Genomic DNA, 21,145 nt, shown 5'->3' on the forward strand with positions numbered 1-21,145 from the left:
AAAGAAAAGTACAGATTCAAATTATTCTCCACAGGATGAAGGAAAGTGCAGATTTCCACACCAACACGGCACCAACATTTGTGGAAACCAAACTTGGAGAGAATCTGAGATTGAAACCAAGAAGAGTGCTTGAAAATACATATTGGGCAAGGACAATACTCCAGCCCTTGCATCCATACGACACTATACTTAATCTGGATATTATATGAAGATAGCAACAACTACCCCAAAACTTGACAAAGAAAATTTTATAATTAAGACTATTGGAGTTAAGCTTGGAGGGTTCTGTGAAGATCGGATAGGATAATATCCCAAAGGATATAAAGCCAATGGCCGAAAGGTTGGGAAGACTTATCAAGATACATTTAATTGGAGATAGATACTTTGAAGAAGGTATAACTTAAAAGGCTAGAGAACATACACAAGCTCTCTTTGGCCTTGAATTAAGAAGTATTTTTACAGTAGATAAATATATCTATTAGTTTCGCAAATAATTGTTCTAAAGTGAACTAGCAACAGAAGTAGTAGCTCCCATGTTCTTTGCAAAAATCTGCAGTCCATGGAGGAAAATATTATCTAATTATACGAAGTACCCAAGGACAACTGAATTCTGTAGCAAGGAGAATGTCTTTTCTAAAAAACAAACTAAAAGATTGGAGTTACCAAGCATCAATCCAATAGAATATGAAAAGACTGAGACATAAGATTAAAAGAACTCCTCTCTGTTGCGATAATAATAATTTTTCACAATTATAGGAGAAACAAACGAGCCAAGGAAGAGGAAGAAGTAGAGCAGTGACTCCTACCCTAGGAGTTCCAAAAAATCCTCTTTCCGAAGGAGAATATGGTGGTCTAAATCAAAGGCAAGATCATACAAATCTAGATAAAAAATAGGACTAACCATCTTAAGAATCTAGACAAACAGATACAAGATCCACGGGAACAATCCCTACAAAAAAAACTTTCAGATGAGCACATACCAGGGCTAATAAATAAAGTTTTAAGGATTACAACTTTGCGCATGCGGGAGTTAAGGACATATATCTCGAAACTGTCTGCAAAAGCATGGTGAATTACGAAAAATTCGAAGCTATGGACGACATCCTAGATACAATTTACTATGGCGATTTAGGACCTATATACCAATTCAAAGACCTTCCTTCAAATGAAAGCGTCTATGAGGAAGAAATAGAGACTTATTTGGATGGATCTTCAACCGAGTGAAAATAACTGCAACAAAGGAGATAGGCTTCAAGCTACTGAAAGCCTGTCATGATTCTTTTCATGAACGGCAATGTCAAACAAATCTATTTAAAGAATCATGTACCAAGACTCTAATCTCAGCCTATACGATGGATTCAAAATCGAAGGAATTGATAGAGTCAACCAAAGAATTGAACCAAAAGAAGCATCACATAATTTACAAAGTAAATTCAGATGAATTTTGTATTTATATGGAACTTATTGCACTACAAATAACCATTTTTGCGGCAAAAGTTTTAGTGACAGTGATAAAATAATCACTAGAAACTATGATTTAGTGTCAACTTTTGTGAATATCACTAAATGTCGAAAGTGATAACTTTTATTATTGTCACTAATTCTTGTCACGATAGTTTACTGCCATTTTTCAAATTTGGCGGGAAAAAGGGTAGTCACAATTACTAAATGAAATAGTGACAATAGTCCAATTATCACTAATCACTAAGAAAAACGTTTACTGTCAACAAGTTGTGACTAAAAGGTAAATAATACTAGTGATGAAGTTAGTTGTCACTATTACATTTTAAAATGGTGACAACATTTAAATTATCACTAATTAACTAAGAGCAAATGTTAGTGTCAATAAAAAGTTTTGACCGAAAAATTAACCTCAGCAGTCGTGAAAATAGTCATCCCTATTAAGAAAATACGATTGCTCTTACGTAAACCATATTTCAATAATATAAAAGTTGGTATAAATACAAAAATTAATCAAAATAAAGTTGCACAGTTTTAGGCATGTTATATTTATGACTAAGTCACTAAAATACAAAAGATTTTAGTTGTCTTTTTCCTATATGTAATTATTTTTTAAATAAAGATAATTAACTATATTATATGCTTATCTATTAAAATAAAAATAAAAGAATGATAAATTTTTGGGTAAATTATAGCAAGCTTCCCTGAAATTTGACCAAATTACAAATATCCTCTTATTATTTGAAAATTAATCAATATCATCTGATATTTGATGAAATTATATAATTTTTGGGTAGAGCTCTAGATTTTTAACTTTGCACTGGCTATAAATTTTTTCTTTCTAAAAGATTTAAAAAATCGGAATACACTACAAAAAAAGACGAGATTTGGTATAGTCAGGGCAACCGTTCCAAAACCCGTTCCATCTTGAAACGGTCTTTAGAGCACATCAGGAACGGATATTGAAATATGACGTCATGTAAACTTTTTTTTGGGTTATAATTTTGGAACGGCTGCACCGTTCCAAAATGAGTTCCAAATGAACAGTTACTGAATCCGCTCCAAATACCGTTCCAAAGTCATAACGATAAATGATTGAAACTCTGTTTAGAATACTATAGTAGAATTTAGGAACGGTCTTGAGCCAATTGTTCCTATATGTGTTGCAATGGATGTCCAAAGAATGACAGTTTGAAAATATATTCCAAAATTAGGCACAATTAGAGATTTTGGAACACCTTAATCAATTATGCAAAAAATAGTCCCATACTGTTAGTTTTATTTAAGAAGTCAATGTTTCCAAAACCGTTGCAAAACCCAGTACACATTGGAACGGTCTTTTTGTTATTTCTTTAGTATTACTAAGACCGTTCCAAATCAAATACAACGGCTACTTTGAGGCCATCACCGTGGCCCCGTTGCAGGAAGAGCAAACTCGCGTTTCCCATGTTTTGGAGGGTACGAGTACACATTGAGGTGATGAGAGGGTACAAGAGTATTTTGAGGTTGTCACCGCGGCCCTATTGCAGGAGGAGTAAACTCGTATTTTTCATATTATGGAGGGTACCAGTACGCCTTGAGGTGATACGGCGCAGATGGATTTGACGCAAAGGATGGTTTTTTATGCCGCCGAGTAGGTTGTCTAGTCTTCTAATTATAACTAGGATGATGTGTCTAATGATGGTACGAGGTCGTGTCCTACTGATGCAGGGCCTAATTCATATTACGGTGGGGGCCCCATGAATATGTATCTGAGCTGGCAGATCGGTTTCATGATGTAGTGCATGCTGCCGAGCAGCATTGTGGAACGGTTGCACCCAATCTCAATTCGGAGTTGTAAACTTAACGAAGACAAACGGATTGAGCTATTTGTTGGACAATCCTTAAAATCAGGGGTATTGATAATTTCCTAAATAATAAAAGGATCACTATTGTAATTTTATCAAATTTTAGGGGGCCTCGTCCTAATCTACCCTAATTTTATTTTGGTTAAAGTTAAACATTTTACATTAATTCATCTAAAGTAAATTAGAAAAATAAGCTTGATTTCTTAATTATGTGGCAAAATATAATGTATAGAAGGCATCTAAGTATACACTTATCACTTGACAAATCTCAATTTTATATTTTATTATACATAGATGAGACCTACATTAAAATTAGACAGATATAAATCTTCTCAATTCAATGATGGAAGACAAAAATCAAAACAAAATTGAATATAACTCGTTATCGACAATCAATAGAGTACATACAACAAGGATAAAAATACATGAATAGGAACCAAACTAAAAACAAATCAGTGTCCGGTATCAAGATTACAACACGGACAAAGAATGTAAGAACACATCTTCCAACTATATAAAGGGCTTCATTGATCAAACATCTAACATTACGAGTGTGCATAGGCAGAACTCATTTGCCATATGTGCAGCGAGGCAGTGATGGTTGCATCAGTAGCATTGTTGAACAAGAAAATTCCTGCATTTTCATAGACTGCTCTCATCGGATATATACGCGACGTTATGCACGTCCTCCCGCCCTGAGCAAAGCTCTCGATGATCGAGTGATCCACCTGGATTCGAGTACAAGTATTATTGTTATGATTAGCTTTTTCGGGATTTTATTTCCAATGTGGACGTTCAATCAGTATAATCACAAAGGACTTGAGACTTACTAGTATTCTCATGGATAGTTTTTCGCCTTCTAGTACTGGCACTGTGCTACCGTAGATCGCTTTGTCGACATCAATTGCTTCAGATGACCTAAACACACAGCATTTTAACAGGAAAAATTAATGCTGAGGGAGTGAATTATTCATTGAAATAGTAGATATGTGTGGCTAGAAAGAAATTTCACCTTGAGTGATCAGCACAGAAGAATGTCTTGAAATTTCCTTCTGTGTCCTTGGAAATGTAGAAGTAAACTGGGGTCTGCTCGGTTTGGTGGTTATCTGTGTGAACCAATAGACCGAAAGGTCCCAACGCCCCTCTCTGAGCAGCACCATGGCTAGTCGGGCAACTATAGGTCGTGTGATCTGTATCATTTATGCTCTCCAATGCCACTTTATCTACTTCAAACTCAGCCACAATATCAAGCTGTGGAATTTCACGTGAATCGTTCGATAAGGATACATTTTTCGTTGATTTTTTAGAGACCTAAGCATATAAGGTGCAAACCTGAGAAGTCGCAAAGCCGACATGAAGGGGCACAATTGAGCCAGGTTTAGCCTCCACTTTGTCGAAAACCTTCTTGCTCATTCTCAATCTCTCCACCTCCTCTACCGGCCATTGCAGGATATTCGTACCGGTTTTCTTGTCGAACAATATTGTTCTTGGAATAGCCTATTTTGCAAGAGAATGGTCACAAGTTGTAATATTAGTGGAGATAATGTACATTGATGATTACAACCTAGTATGAGACTCTTGCGTACCTGAACTGATGCCCAACCCTTTTGTATATCAGCATTTTCACTGTCGGTCTCCTTGATCCATCCCCACAAGACTCTCCTCTTCTTTTCTTGATCATAGAATGTCTTTGATGCATAGAAAATACCATAATCATATCTCAATCCGATACCAACATCATTTATTGGATCATCAGGGATCCATTTTCCTGTCTCACCATCATAAGTTCCGAGAGCATAATAGTCATTTCTGTCATCATCAAGACTAGTCTTGACGACATGTTTCACTCCAGGCCCGTTTTCTCCCGTGTCCAACCCATTTTCCACAATCTTGGAAACGGGGAAGATATCGACACACTCCCACATGCCCGTGCCCGGGACACTATGCAGCAATCCATTAAGAAGCTCGTAAGTTTTAAAGTCCTTGGTGTCGTACACCAATGAAATGCCAGTCTTGTTAAGTTTGGAGCCAATGATGAAGCGCCACTTGCCTTGTGGAGTCAACCAAGCCGTGGTGGGATCACGAAAGTCTTTAGACCCGATGCCTGGTGGTGGGACCAATACCGGGTTACCAGGGTACTTGACCCAATCAACAAGGAGAGGATCCAATGGGTCGGCAGGGTATGCAAGATTTTGAACCTGCACGGACTCATTGGTGGATCCTGTGTAGAGCATGACAAGTCGACCATCCTCAAGGATGGTGGCGGAACCAGTCCAGACACCGTTGATATCGTACCAATCATCGGGAACCATGGCCATGGGGAGGTGGCGCCAGTGGATGAGGTCTCTTGAAACTGCATGTCCCCAAGCAATGTTGCCCCATACTGCACCATATGGATTGTATTGGTAGAAAAAGTGGTACCATCCCTTGTAAAATACTGGACCTATGATGTTTCAAATGTGTATATGAGTTAGATAATTTGGAAACCATATAAAATTCCATTGCTAAAATTAATACATGTACGAATAAATAACAGTTATGTACGTTGGAAAATTTCTACGAGAAGGTTATTCAAGAGCAGTCCGGGAATATTAAGTTACATGTTAACAATATGCTATTCAGTTCACATTAATAAATAGCAATAACTTTTTTTTTTTTTCTTTATATTATCCGATAAGATGAGAATTAACTGGAACATACTCAAATTATATGCAGCAATTTAAATTTTCACTATACTTATTTAATTATATGAAAGAAAATAGAAAAACTGATGACATCTTAAATATTTTAAATGTAGAATAATAATAAACAGGGTATTGTTAAAATAATTTAAAGAGATTGTCATTTTGTATAATAATAATTAAGTATATTTAAGTAACATATAATTTATCAATAAAAATAAATTAATTAACCCCTCACAATTAATAAAATATACTAAGAGAAAGTGACTCAATAATTACGAAATAAAAAATCAAGATCAAGCTAATTAGTAATATAAGAAATTTACTTGCTAACGAAATTAATAATAAATTATTAAAAATGTAGATTACCAATAAAAATTTTATTTATTAGTTAGCACTATGTTAATTTTAATATATTTTTTTTCATAACTATTAAACCATTTTGTTGCAGCGATGGTACAAATATGTGCCGAATACATTAATTTTAAGATTGATAGTAGTTCATATCTTGCCAGCCACATTTTCTGTGGCAGTGCATTAATTGAAAACGCCCCCCCCCCCCCCCCCCCCAACCCACAATTTCAAAATAAAATAACAGCTGCAGACAGGTGAAATCAGCCAATGCAATAGTATTTTACAGCAAGAACAGCATTGAACATTGTGCATTCAATCCCATGAGCAATTTAATATTTAAAAGAAAAAAAAAAAAGAGGAAAATGAAGGGAACAGAATCCGAGGACTTACCATTAGGATCTGAAAACGTCAAGAGCGCCAAATTTCCCAATCAAACGAGCAAAGAAACATGCGTTAGCCTTGGAACATGATTGAAATCATGCAAGAAAACATAATAATTGTATTAACTTATTTTATAATTTTTAATTATATTAATGTATTGATCGAATTAATGAATTATTATATTATTGAAATATTTATATAATAATGTGATTTATGTGAAAAAAAAGTTAGAACTGACCGTTCATCCAATTCTTTTTGGGCTGGAAATGGAATCCAGTTTTCTGCCAAGCCAACAATTTCTTGGTCCATGAGTACTTAGGAGCTCCGAGCAGCGGACGGAACGATTTCAACGACACTCCCTCCGTCTCGCCACGTCGGGACGGTATCATGTTCTCCGGCTGCTGTGACTCCGGCGGTGTGGAGACCATTGGATTAGGTTTGTTGCCATTTGTGACCAAAGCCACCACCGAGAACAGGGCGACGACCAAAAGGACTGCCATCAGGGGGAGGGCCACGACGGAGGAGCGGCGGCGCCGGCATTGCCTATCGGGAGCTTCAAAGGCGGAGGTGGTGGCGGGGTCGAGCAATGGAGCGTAGGAAGATGGGATGTGACTGTGGGATGGCTCGTGCAATGCATGGCGACCTGGAAAAGCCATTTTTTGCATGGTTCGTTTGGATAGTGAAGAGCAATTCTGCAAACGATGGCCATTTTATAGAGTGGAGAGAGAGAGAGGGAGAGAGGGAGAGAGAGTATTGAATAATAATGGAATAAGAAAATTTTGAAAAATCGGTCGGTGGACTTTGGGAAATTTGTCGTTTGAATTTAAAGAAAATTTTTGTACAGGAGAGATTTGTGATGGTGTGATTAATTATGTGATGAGGAATGTTACTGCATTTCTTTGGCCACTCGCCATATTAAATAATATGACAGTATATTTGGTTGGAGGGTAAATGAGAGTATAACAAAAGTATAAGGAAGAATAAATGTGTAATACATACTTTGGTGTTTAGTTAAGGGGAAGTAAAATTATGAAATTCCCTAATTTTATTTCCTTACAAAATTGGAAAAAAAATCAAAGTATGAGGTCAAAAAGACAAAAAGTATATATTTTAGTTTTATATATTCTATTGCCTATATATATAAAGTTTTCCTCTAATTCTTTTTTTCTTCCCGTCGTCTATAGTCGCCAGCAAAAAGATATAACAGAATCGCTGAAAACCTACTCCATTGAAGTCAATGACGAATATTTTATTAATAAAACATATTCTTATTCTTGTTTGATAAGTATTTTTATTAATAAGATTTTGAAATTTTGGATATACTAAAATTACATTAGTATAAAATTAATTTGTTTATATTCTAATACAAAATGAACAGAATAGTTATTTAGTAAAATTATAAAAAATATTTTTTTTTCTCAATTTATTTTCTCGTACCAAACAAGTAGAACTATTTGAAATTTACTCCACTATAAATCATACTAAATGACTTGAAGAAAAACTATTATCACTTCCCTGTCCCTCACACTTTCACCTTTATTTCCCTCTAACTTGAACCAAAAGAACCATAGTATATATAATTAATTTTGATTCTTTAAAATATAATTACAATTAGTTTTTTGTCATTGAAAATGAATTTTTTCATTTTTATTTTCCTTTATATATTATAATCTTTTTATTATTATTATTATTATATACGATGCATTACATCATTTAATACATTCAAATAAAAAAATTAATTCAAGATATTTATAATTCAAAGGAATAGTACGTTCAAACGAGGCAAAAAACAACAATCTACTATAAAAATAGACATACATCCACATTCGTGTAACTCCAACTCAAGGCCCAACCTTACGTCCTTGCCAATATACTAATCATCAATATCGAACAATTATATCTAATCAACAGCTACTCTTAATTAAAGTGGATCGACAGATACTATTAAAGTATAATAACATCACAAGCATTAGTGAGGTTCAAATCCATAATCTTATAATTATGAACCTCAACTTCGTTAATTGAATTACACCTCATTCATCATTTTTTTTGTAATTAATTATAATATTTTGTGCTCTCATAGCTCACTGAAAGTAACAAGTAAATAGATTGAAGTAAATAATTAAATAAAATCATAATACAACAGAATTCTGATGGATTTACTGACATATATCTGATGAAGTGTGGCAATGAGGACTGAAGTTATATATATAATCCATGGAAATATATATATATATATATATTGATTCACATATAAAAGAAATTTAAAATTATCAAGGAGAAAAACTTTGGACGATGTAAGAATTGGAATTATCAGGAGGTTATAGGTTCGGGTTTTATGAATACTGTAGTTCTATAATCTACTTTTTATAATACTATTTTATTTTTTATTTACTTTGAATATATTTATTTATATTGAAATTAATATTTGAATTTGAATATAATAAATTAAATTTTATTAAATAAAAAAAATAAAAGAATTGGATTTACAGAAAAAAATGGGAAGGATGACTGCTCTATCCAACCCCAATAGCTATGTCTTTGATTGCTAGTGAGATCTAATCTTTACTTCATTTCTACGTTTAGTCATTTCATGAATATTTCATCTTTGGTCTTTTTTCAGTAAATTTATTCTTGTATTGATAATTTTAATTTCTTTCACATTAGAGTAGATTTTATTTTTTTCTTGTAATAATAGGTTGTTGGCATCAAAATTATCAGCACAGGACGGACATCTACCCAAAAAAAAAAAAAAAAATGATCAAATGTGTGATGTTCAAAATCAAAAGTACTAATAGAATAAGTTACGGGACCTAAAGTGCTACCAACATAAATTTCAGGGCTAAAAATATGATTTTGCCTAGCTAGAATAAAAGAACAACCAACATATTTGCGAAATTCGATCCCAGGATCCTTTTATATATATATATGTATATATATATATATATTTAAAGTAACAAACTATATTAATTGAAATAATTCGATTACATTGTAAAATATCAATACCTAACAAACACAGTTACAAAAATCATACCACATTATCAACAATATCGAATAACTAAAATATAAGAAATACATACTATTACAGTAAAACAACATCCTAATAACCTTTAAAATCATTAGATCTCAATCTCGCCAACTGAATTAAACTCATTCACAAACCCATGATCTTGTCGTCGTGAAGTTTCAATTTTATCAACTAATTAAGCTAAACTTTTCATCAACATTTAATTAAGACATGATATTCAGACAGTTGTGCCGGGCTTCAAGAACTTTTTGGTGTAATAATTTCATCCATGAACAAGAAATAATTGGACACTTTAATATACTGTGAGAAGCATAGACCAAAGCAGGTGCTTTGTATTGGCATAAATCAGAAAGCATGTGCATCACCACATGCCATAAATGAGAAGCCCTTTTAGGCCAAGATTTTGTATTCAACTTTTTGTCTTATGGTAATATATAAAATTGAATTATGATTAAGAAAATAAAAATAAAAAATCTGAAGCAGGCAATAGTATGATCGTTCATGTTTAATCAGAAGTTGGTCCAGAAGTACAGTAACATGTGCACATGCACATTTGACGTGCTCTCACATGCATTTGTATTTTGCTATTATTAGTGTGTGTGTTTTTTATCTTTTGTCTTTTGGATGAGGTGTTGGGGTTTATTTATTTATTATTGGTGGAGTTTTTTGGAAAAATTAAATAAGTATAAAGCGTAAATTATGTTTGATATAATTATAGATATTCTATTTTGTTTGAAAAATTATTGAGATTTTCCTAAATCGATTTTGGTCCGAAACTCGACAATTATTTTAGCTTTTGTTAGGGTTACAACAAGTTTTGTATTGAATTGTTTGAAATGTGCTTTTACATTTAGAATTATAATTTTTTGTATATTTCTTAAAATATTTTTAAGGATTAAAATGACTTTTTTTTAAAAAAAATATACACACATTAGATGAGACACTGCACAACATTAGATTTCTTTCAACTTTTTTTTACAATTTAAAAAAATTGAATATGTGGGATACTCAATTATGTGTGCACTATTAATTATAAATTTAGGAAACCAATTATTCTTTAAAAATAATTAATTAGATAAATAAAAAATATAAAAATATTATGAGAAATCATTGAAAAAAATAATAGAAAAAAAAAGGATATGGAAGTTGATAAGAGAGAGAAAAAAAATAATAAAGTAGTATTAAAAAATAAAATTTGATAGACCACAAAAAAAAATAAAACATTAAGACAATATCTTCACTTAATAATAAAATATAGATATAAAACAATTTTTATGAATACTAGTTGCATTTTTTTAAAGAGACATAATGAACTTTATTAAAATTTTCATTAATTACAGATTCCAATGTAGGATATGTTTTCCACTCCCATTTCAATTAAATATGTGAAGATGGATATTTATATAATTTAAGATTTCTTACAAAAGTGGTCTAAAAAAAATCTACATCAATTAATTCTTCAAAAAAAGAAGAAATCTACATCAATTAACAACAGTTCATTTATGTTTAAGGTGTTGGAAAATTTTCAATTTTGAGTAATTGAAACGAAATTTTGAAATATAACAATCGACTTTAGAAATCAAAAGTAATTAGAGCCACGTCGGAACAAATATTAAAATATAACAGTTATAAACGTTATTTACAATGAGAAAATTAAATAGTAAACTTGCAACGAGAATTATATCGTAACAATCTCTATCCAATAGAAATTGTGAATTTAACCGTATCGCAGAATTCACTATCTGCCTTGAAAAAAATATACGTCCCGTATCAATAGTGCATCTGATACAACGTAATTTCTCTCAAAATAAAATGATTACAATTTTTTCGATTTTAACACTGTATCAAAAAACAGATCGATATAACACTTAATAGCTCGTTATAGAGCTTAAGAGCTCAAATCCTGAAAATGAGAGAGGGAAGATAATTGTGAGAGGTGATTGTAAAGTGAGAAATGCTTGGCCTTTCTAAGCATGGCCAGATCTCACACTCTTAATGCAGCAATTACATGTGGCCATAATGACATTTGAATTCTCAAATGAAATAGCCACTAACGGCTACTAACAAATGAAACAGCAGACTTCAATTTCAGGCATTGAAATTGAAATCTGAAACTTCTAAGAAAATCAAATTTGATTTAAAAAAAAAAAAAACTATTTGTTTTAAAAACAAAATTTTCAATTGTTATTAAATTCAAATATTTTTGCTGCAAAAGATATATCCCTCCTCTTTTTCTCAACTTAATCAATGGATTTCTTCATGTAATTTTTTATTAAAACTACAACAATTCCCCACAAATCCATAGATTTAAACTCAAGTTTCTGTGACTTGCTTTCAACAATGGTACCTTCCGGTTTGAACCACTGCCTAAGTTATCTAACATCAGTCATCAGCAAGTCAAATGGAATTAAGCCTTGAATTTGAGCCTGTGAGTGTGACAGCATCTGTCAGTAACAACAAGCCACCGACTTTGTGTTGATCTTTAGAGTTGGCACTATAAACCATGTATCTTGATCCTATTCATGAATGCTTTTAGGAATAACTCAATTCCTTATTTGCAGCCAAACAACTGTATTACTTAGTTGGCATCTCCAGGGATGTACTGCTAGCATCTCGTCTAAAAGACTTGACCCCGTTTAGAGTTTAACTCTTACTATACTTGCAGTACCAGCACCTTCTAAAATTACAGGGAACAGACTCCAGATACAAAATATCAATTTATTTTAGTGCTATGACAGACCCTACGACTTGTTAATACCACATTGAACCTTCTTTATGGGATCTCCACTTATAAGGTTGGGTTGTCATCATAGATACATCACTAATGGATTTTCAATCCCATCCCCAATCTAGATTTGTTTAATTGTGACATATCCAATCCTTTCGTCAAAGAATCAGTCACATTGTCCTTTGTTCCCACAAAGTCAATGCCAATTACTCTGTCTGACACTAATGCCTTTAATAGACTTCAGTCTAACTTGGATGTATCGTTTGCTCTTTTGGTTATATTTACAACTCCCTCACCTTTGCAATTATGGTTTGGTTATCACAATGTACAACAATAGGTGAAAGAGGCTGGCTTACAATGAGAAGTTGTGATAATAATCCAAATAGTTATTCTGCCTCGTACCAAGCATATCCAACACACATAATTCGGCTTCAAAAGTAAATCGGGTTATCAAAATTTGTTTTGCAGACTTCTAGAAGACTCGCTCCCACCTAAGGTAAAGACATATCTGAACACCCATTACTCCTGGAGTTTTTGACTATCCAACTAGCATCACTATATCCCTTAAGTACAATAGGAAATTTGCTATAATGTATGGTCACTGACACGTGCCCTTCAGGTACTTTAGTACCCTATCTAAAGCACCCCAATGGATTCTATCAGGACAACTAGTGTATCTAGGCAGTTTTGAGACAGAAAAAGATTATATGGTCTCGAGTTATTTACTAGATACTGTAAGCTCCCAATAATTTGGGAATACCTTAATTGTGCAATCGAATCACCACTTTCATTTTTAAATAGAGCTACAGAAGAATCATATGGTGTCTTAACAATTCTACTGTTTTGATAACCAAATTTCTCAATTATCTTTTTAACATAGTGAGATTGAGAAGTGACTATGCTATCAGTTGAACGAATAAACTTGATACCAAGAATTGCATCAGCCTCATCCATATCTTTCATTTCAAACTTATTCTTTAAAAATAACTTAGTTTAGGTAATAATATCTACACATGATCCTATTAATAAAATATCTACATGATCATGTCATTCTCATTCAAGGTGAAGCCAAACGCAAGAATAGTTTTATCAGATTTTTCATGACACTGTTTGGCTGCTTGTTTAAGTCCATAAAGAAACTTAACAAGTTTACAAACTTGGCGCTCGCTACCATGAGCTACAAATCCCTCAGGCTGAGCCATGTATATTTCCTTCTCGAGTTCACCATAGAAGAAGGCTATTTTCACATCCATCTGGTGAATTGGGAGTATACCAAAGCAAGCGTTATAAACACCCGGGTTGTCAATCGAGCTACTGGAGAATAGGTATCGAAATTATCTATTCCCTCCTTTTGTTTAAAACCCTTGGCCACCAATCTAACTTTAAACTTATCGACAGATCGGTCAGGTTTCAGTTTATTTCTATACTCTTCCTCAATGTTGATAGCAATCATAAGATCATCCAGAGACAGTCTCCCTTTTTTATTTTTGAGTGTCATGCCAAAACTTTCCCAGAATTTAGGAAATTTGTCCACTATGGACATGACTAGAACTTTTCAGAAAGCTTCATCTCAACATCATTCAGAGCATGCTCAAGGTTGATAATCTCATGAGTCTGTTCAGCTACAGATCTGTCCTCAACCATCTGATTCCGCATGAGCTTAGAAACAGAATACTTTTCGAGCACTTGCTCTTTAGTATTATATGCCTGGTCCAACTCATCCCACAGAGACTTAGTAGTACAAGAGTCGGAACAATAGATGTCGAAGAGCGTATTTGACAAAATCGCTCCTCGGCCTATTTGATCCTTCTCTATCCACTGCGTTATCTTAGCAATTTTAGGATCGATATCAGTGAGTTCAAATCTGGTCACCTGAATCACTGTCAAGAGTCCTTTCATTATTAACCAAATTTTCATTTGTTGTTTCTAGCATTTGAAAAACTGGCCCCTAAAAATTGTCCAGCAAACCGGTCAAGTCGACCTTGGGTGCGATCGGAATAACAATAGAAATAAGCTCAGTCATTTTAATAACTTAGCAAACTGAAAGTAGAGTTCAAATATTTTTCAGGAAAAGGTTCGAGTTTCCAAAAACAGGGTTTGACAAAAGTATTTAACGTTCCAACAAAAATTCGATTTTTCAAAATCGGTATATTTTAGTCAAGATTGTTGAAAAATTTTAAGTTTCGAGTATAATTGAAACAATATTTTGAAAATAACAATTGAATTTAGAAATTAAAAGCAATTAGAGCTATATTGGAACAAATAAAATATATCAATTAAAAGCGCTATTTACGATGAGAAAATTAAATAGTAAACTTACAACGAGAGTTGTATCATAACAATTCTCAATCCAATAGAAATCATGAATTCAACCGAATTACAGAATTTACTGCTTGGCCTAAAAAAATATACGTCCTGTATCAATAATGCACGGGGTACAACGTAACTTTTTTTAGGATAAGACGGTTGTATTTTTTTCTATTTTAAGATTATACTGAAAAATATCTTTACCAAACACTCAATAGCTTGTTACAAAATTTAAGAGCACAAATCTTGAAAATGAGTGAGGGCCGAGAAAAAGAGAGCTCGAGAGAGAGAGAAGATAATTGTGAGAGGTGTATGTAAAGTGAGAAATGCCTTGGCCTTTCATAGGCATGCATGCCAAGAAAACAGGGTATCAGAGACCAAAATTTAGAGACGGAACAAAATCCGTCTTTATCAGAGACGGATTTAGAGATGGAAATCCTTATTATGATAAATTATTAATCATTACTATTTTAGAGACGGATTTAAACAAAAGATTGATTAAATCAAGTAATATTACTAACCAAGTAATACTTGGGACTCCATTCTTACATAATATTTATCCAATAAAAAAGATTGATAGTAAAGGAATTATAGGAACTTTCCAGAATGATGATATATTTCTTTATCAGAGACCAAAATTTAGAGACGGAACAAAATCCGTCTTTATCAGAGACGGATTTAGAGATGGAAATCCTTATTATGATAAATTATTAATCATTACTATTTTAGAGACGGATTTAAACAAAAGATTGATTAAATCAAGTAATATTACTAACCAAGTAATACTTGGGACTCCATTCTTACATAATATTTATCCAATAAAAAAGATTGATAGTAAAGGAATTATAGGAACTTTCCAGAATGATGATATATTTCTTGAATTTATTATTGAACCATTTGTTAAAATGTTGCATAATATTTATGATAATATTAAAGCAAAACAGAATCAAATTAATTTCTTAAAACAAGAAATAAACATTATAACAATTGAAGAGCAATTGAAGAATCCTAAATTACAGGATAAAATTAGTCTATTAAAAAATCAATTCTCTTTAGAAATTTGTAATGATCATCCTAATGCTTTTTGGGATAGAAAGAAACATATAGTTTCTTTACCTTATAAAGATTCTTTTGATGAAAAGAATATAACTACTAAGGCGAGGCCTTGTCAAATGAATTCTGAATACTTAGAATTATGTAAAAAAGAAATTGAATCCCTTTTACAAAAAGGATTAATAAGTCCTTCTCAATCTTCATGGTCATGTACTGCTTTTTATGTTAATAAACATTCTGAAATTGAAAGAGATATTCCAAGATTAGTTATAAATTATAAACCTCTTAATAAGGCATTAAAATGGATTAGGCATCCTATTCCTAATTAAAAAGATCTACTTGATAGACTTTATGATAGTTTAGTATCTTCTAAATTTAACCTAAAATCAGGATATTGGCAAATACAAATTAATAAATCTGATAGATATAAAACTGCATTTAATGTTCCTATTGGACATTACGAATGGAATATTATGCCATTTGGTTTGAAAAATGCTCCTTCTGAATTCCAGAAAATTATGAATGATATTTTTACTCCTTATAGTACTTTTATAATAGTATATATTGATGACATATTAGTCTATTCAAAAACTACTGAAATGCATTTTAAACATTTAAATATATTTAAACGTTTAATTATACAAAATGGTTTAGTAATCTCTAAGTCAAAAATGGAATTATTTTAGACAAGAATAAGATTTCTAGGTCATATCATTGAAAAAAGAAATATTATTCCTATTAATAGAAGTATTGATTTTGCAGATAAATTTTCAAATGAAATAACTGAAAAAACTCAGTTACAAAGATTTTTAGGAAGTCTAAATTATATTGCTCCCTATTACAAAAATTTAATAGAAGATACGGCTATCTTATATGATAGGCTGAAAAAGAATCCTAAGCCGTGGACAATTGCCCATACAGAAGCTGTTAAAAGAATAAAATTTAAAGTTAAAACACTTCCTTGTTTAATGTTAAGTAATCCAGATTGGAAAAAGATCATAGAAACTAATGCATCTGATATAGGGTTTGGAGGAATATTAACCCAGATAAATCCTGAAACAAAACAAGTATATCTTGTTAGATTCCATTCAGGAAAATGGAATGATTCTCAAAAAAATTATGCAACTATAGCAAAAGAGATCCTAGCTATAGTCAAGTGTGTTTTGAAATTTCAAGATGATTTATATGATCAAAATTTTTTTATTATGACAGACTGCAAAGCAGCCAAATTTATGTTTCAAAAAGATTTTAAACATGGTGTTTCTAAACAAATGTTTGCAAGATGGCAGGCTCAATTAGCCCCATTTGATTTTGAAATACTTTATAAAAAGGGAGAAGATAATAGTCTTCCAGATTTCATAACTCGGGAATATTTTAATAAATGACAGGCATGAACTCCCGAGGTCGGGGATCTTCCTCTTATAGAGGAAGAGGTGGTCGAGGCAAAGCACCTGAGATTATATCTCAAAATGGAAAACAAAAGCTTAGAAAAATTATGCAACTATAGCAAAAGAGATTCTAGCTATAGTCAAATGTGTTTTGAAATTTCAAGATGATTTATATAATCAAAAATTTGTGATTATGACAGACTGCAAAGCAGCCAAATTCATGTTTCAAAAAGATTTTAAACATGATGTTTCTAAACAAATGTTTGCAAGATGGCAAGCTCAATTAGCCCCATTTGATTTTGAAATACTTTATAAAAAGGGAGAAGATAATAGTCTTCCAGATTTCTTAACTCGGGAATATTTTAATAAATGACAGGCATGAACTCCCGAGGTCGGGGATCTTCCTCTTATAGAGGAAGAGGTGGTCGAGGCAAAGCACCTGAGATTATATCTCAAAATGGAAAACAAAAGCTTATAGCTATGGATTTAACACAAGATCCTGAATATCAGGCATTCTTGGAATATAAAAAAGGTCAGCAATCTCAAACTGAAGGGAATGATAGTCCTTCATATGCCAAAATAATTGGTGATGAAGAATCTAAATCCAATAATATTGGATTTTCAAAAACCCAACATAAAGAAATTATATTTCTTTTGGAAGAAAAAGATTTAAAATGGAAAAATGATCCATGGGTTTTAATGCAAAGGTATTTTGATAATTCATCCTTACCAGCAAGGACTTATAAGTCTAGATTCTTTTATGAACAAATACTTGTTCAAAATGGCTCATGTGAAATATCACATTTTACGAGCACCAATAAAGAAATTTATAATTTCAGCAAAATGATTATAAAAAAGGATATACCTTTGGAAGATTGGGGAATTTCTCCTATGAAAGATAAAGAAATTTTGATTAATAAATCAGCGGTAAAGTATAATTACTGGGATTACTGCGATGCCTTTATGAAGGTATTAGATTATGAAAATGATAAGCACAAACATTCATGGTTTATAAAGGTTTGTGCCAATGTTTATAACACTGATATCCCACACTGGTTTATACACTGGTTTATACACTGGTTTTACTATTTTGGTCCCACTCCAAATATTTTACCTGAGAAAATAAAATTCTTTTTTGATAAATGGGTGGATATTTCACCACAATTGATAAAGAAACAAGAAGCTAAACTATTCATAGAGGGAATAGCCTCATGTTTCTTCTTCATTGAATTTTCAATAACCTGGATCTGAAAATGGACGCCAGAAATTGGTCAGACAGATGCTGGAATTCCTTGCTTATACAGAATATCCCATATTAAATTTTGGGATAAAATGATGAAGACTGATCCTAATACAAAGGAAATATTTGGAAAAGAGACAATGGATCTCCTTCAGACGAAAATAAGCGTCTATGAAAATCAGAAGGAAGATATTGCTACCCCATCTCCTTTCGATCATATCTCAAGGAAATTCAAAATGAAGTCAGAATTTCTGACTAAAGAGCAGATGGTTGCTGCATATGTGGAAGAAATGAAAAAGGACCTGATGGCACATTTTGGTGAGGATAATAAATCCACCAAATCAGACTCAACTATGGCATCTGAATTCATGCAAGATGATCAAGATCCTAATGACGTTGAATTCGAGGATATTTTTGAAGCTATCAAGGAGACCTTGGTAGAAAAGATTCATAAAAAAAATATGGAAGAATCTTCCTCAAACCAGGCAAGAACTGGGAGAAAGTTTGATTAAAGAAGGCATCAATGCATGATTATCAGCAGTCAAATGACGCATTAATAAGTCATTAATAAGATAACGTAATCAATGACGTCAAAACAGACAGAAGGACGGGAATCTTGGCTTTTCTACTATTCATTTTTTGACTTTTAGTTCAATTATTATTGTAAATGTAGCACTTTTTCCCGAAATATCGGTCTTATACTGTGTAATACACGGTTTCTACTGTACTAAGTAGGGATAGACCCTGTAGAATAGGCTCCTCTGCATTCTATAAATGCAGATGTTTAGGGCGTTAAGGGCAGAACCTTAGAAGAAACCTCTCTTTTGTTTTCTCTCTTTCTCTCTTGCTCATGTGTTGAGCAATCCCTTCTCATTGTAAATCTATATATTGAAATAAAAGAAGTTTGCAACTACATAAGGACTACTGTAAGTTTTACTCGCTTTATTTTAATTTTTGTATTTTATTTATAATCTTATTTTTTGTTCATGGATAGCCTTATAGGTTAACCAATTCATGTGTTGATTCCTAACTGTTAATTACACTAGCATGAATTCGGCATCATTAATAATTATGACTCATCAAATTTATAGGTTGGATAATAATAACTGGCCTTGACATAAAAATTATGTTCTAAATATATGGCTCCTGGTAAGACCCCGGTCATAGCCGTGTTAAAGGCGTTTTTAGGGGCAGTTTGGATTATTATATTTGAATATAAATTTTATGAAAGGTTGTCAGTTATTCATTATCTTGTAAAATTATCCAATCCCTGCCTGATGATGATCCTGGTTGTATTATAATAATAATTATTGTAATTAAATATATATTTTAATTAATTAAAACTAATTTTAGATTAATTTAAACTAATTTTAGATTTAATAATTAATAATTTTAAAATTATTTGAATTTAAATATAATTTAATTTAAAATTTGATATTAAATAAATCAAATATAATTTAATATTTTAATTTAAATTATAAAAAATACAAAAATAAAACAAAAACACCTAAGAAAAAGGTAAAAAAGCAGTTAAAAATATCCCCACATGCACAAAGAGCGCGTGTAATGCACATTCCGTTAATTACTAATGAAATGGGTGTTTGTTGCTGAGTTTTACAAAATACAGGGAGGTTTTTAACTTATTCTCATAACATGAGGGTTTTTTTTTTTTTTGCAAACTTTTTAAAACACAGAGAGGTTTTTATGCATTTTGTCCTAAAAAATAAGAGAAGACATTCTTATCCACCAAAAAATACACATCAGACTCCAATAGTCCCTCGAATCTGAGGGGGATCCTCCTCCAATCTGAGGGTGATCCTCCAATTGCTGGGGACTATCCACCAAATTTGAGGGGGATTCAACATTATATAACAACTTTGAAGTCGTGCTCCTTTAAGTTCATGGTCTACTCCAACCAACTTGTGGTTGCCTAAAAATAGAGAGCTAGCCCAACGGCGGAGAGACAAGTTTATATATTTTGATATGCTCTTCATTTTGAACCTCCCTACTATAATTTTCAACTTTATTCTACTACTTTAACTTAAAACAACATTGTAATTTAGCAATCAGAGCTTTGATCCAATATCAATCTCCCTCGTATACAAAAATTAAACAATAACACTCTCATTTTCACGTTTTCATTTTCTAGCACTTATATCACTGGAGCACCATATTTTTTGTTCGCATCACATATAAAATATATGGTGTATATATAATTATACATATATATAACAAAAAAATATTTATAAATTATTTGAGATCCGGACTATTTACTTTTTAACTATTGAAAATCATTGACTATTATAAAAAAAGGTATAACAGGCAATTCAGTAAAACTTTTAACGCCGTTAATCAAAATTAATGAAAGGAGAGAGTATGCATTATTTTGAAAAAAATCACAGAAAATTTTTGTCTATTTTTTTAACACACGAAAATTTCTGAAACACTTATCCTAAATTTTGATGATGGTACTAAAGATTCTAATAATACATTGATACATTACACTAATCAAATTGCATCTGTCTTGAAGAATTATTTCCAGTATTTTGATGCACAACTTTTACGTAGACTTTCTTTCTTCCTTGTGTTTTTCATAGCCCCTTATCCTCCCTTCCTGACGCCTAGAAACTTGAATTCTTACGGCCCACTCCGGAAGAGAAACTCCATCACACTATTT

The 21,145-nt window shown here is 32.2% G+C and overlaps 1 protein-coding gene across 1 annotated transcript; it reads right to left on the reverse strand.

The window, feature by feature from the left end:
• LOC105155876 (acid beta-fructofuranosidase 2, vacuolar-like) lies at positions 3,655–7,443 on the reverse strand. The gene is made up of 7 exons (XM_011071860.2): positions 6,963–7,443; positions 6,734–6,742; positions 4,895–5,751; positions 4,641–4,805; positions 4,321–4,559; positions 4,139–4,226; positions 3,655–4,036 (listed from the first exon to the last, which is right to left on the reverse strand). The coding sequence occupies exons 1-7, from the start codon at positions 7,387–7,389 to the stop codon at positions 3,854–3,856; spliced, it is 1,968 nt and encodes a 655-aa protein (XP_011070162.2). The 5' UTR covers positions 7,390–7,443; the 3' UTR covers positions 3,655–3,853.

The sequence above is a fragment of the Sesamum indicum genome, linkage group LG1 (assembly GCF_000512975.1).
Source record: "Sesamum indicum cultivar Zhongzhi No. 13 linkage group LG1, S_indicum_v1.0, whole genome shotgun sequence".
Classification (NCBI taxonomy): domain Eukaryota; kingdom Viridiplantae; phylum Streptophyta; class Magnoliopsida; order Lamiales; family Pedaliaceae; genus Sesamum; species Sesamum indicum.

Bases quoted from the DNA above. Each gene is read 5' to 3' on its own strand.
- LOC105155876 (XM_011071860.2), bottom strand. From the start codon at position 7,389: ATGCAAAAAATGGCTTTTCCAGGTCGCCATGCATTGCACGAGCCATCC. The intron at 4,806-4,894 runs GTACGCAAGAGT...CTTGCAAAATAG, and splicing joins AGGGTTGGGCATCAGTTCAG to GCTATTCCAAGAACAATATT. The intron at 4,037-4,138 runs GTAAGTCTCAAG...ACTCGAATCCAG, and splicing joins AACTATCCATGAGAATACTA to GTGGATCACTCGATCATCGA.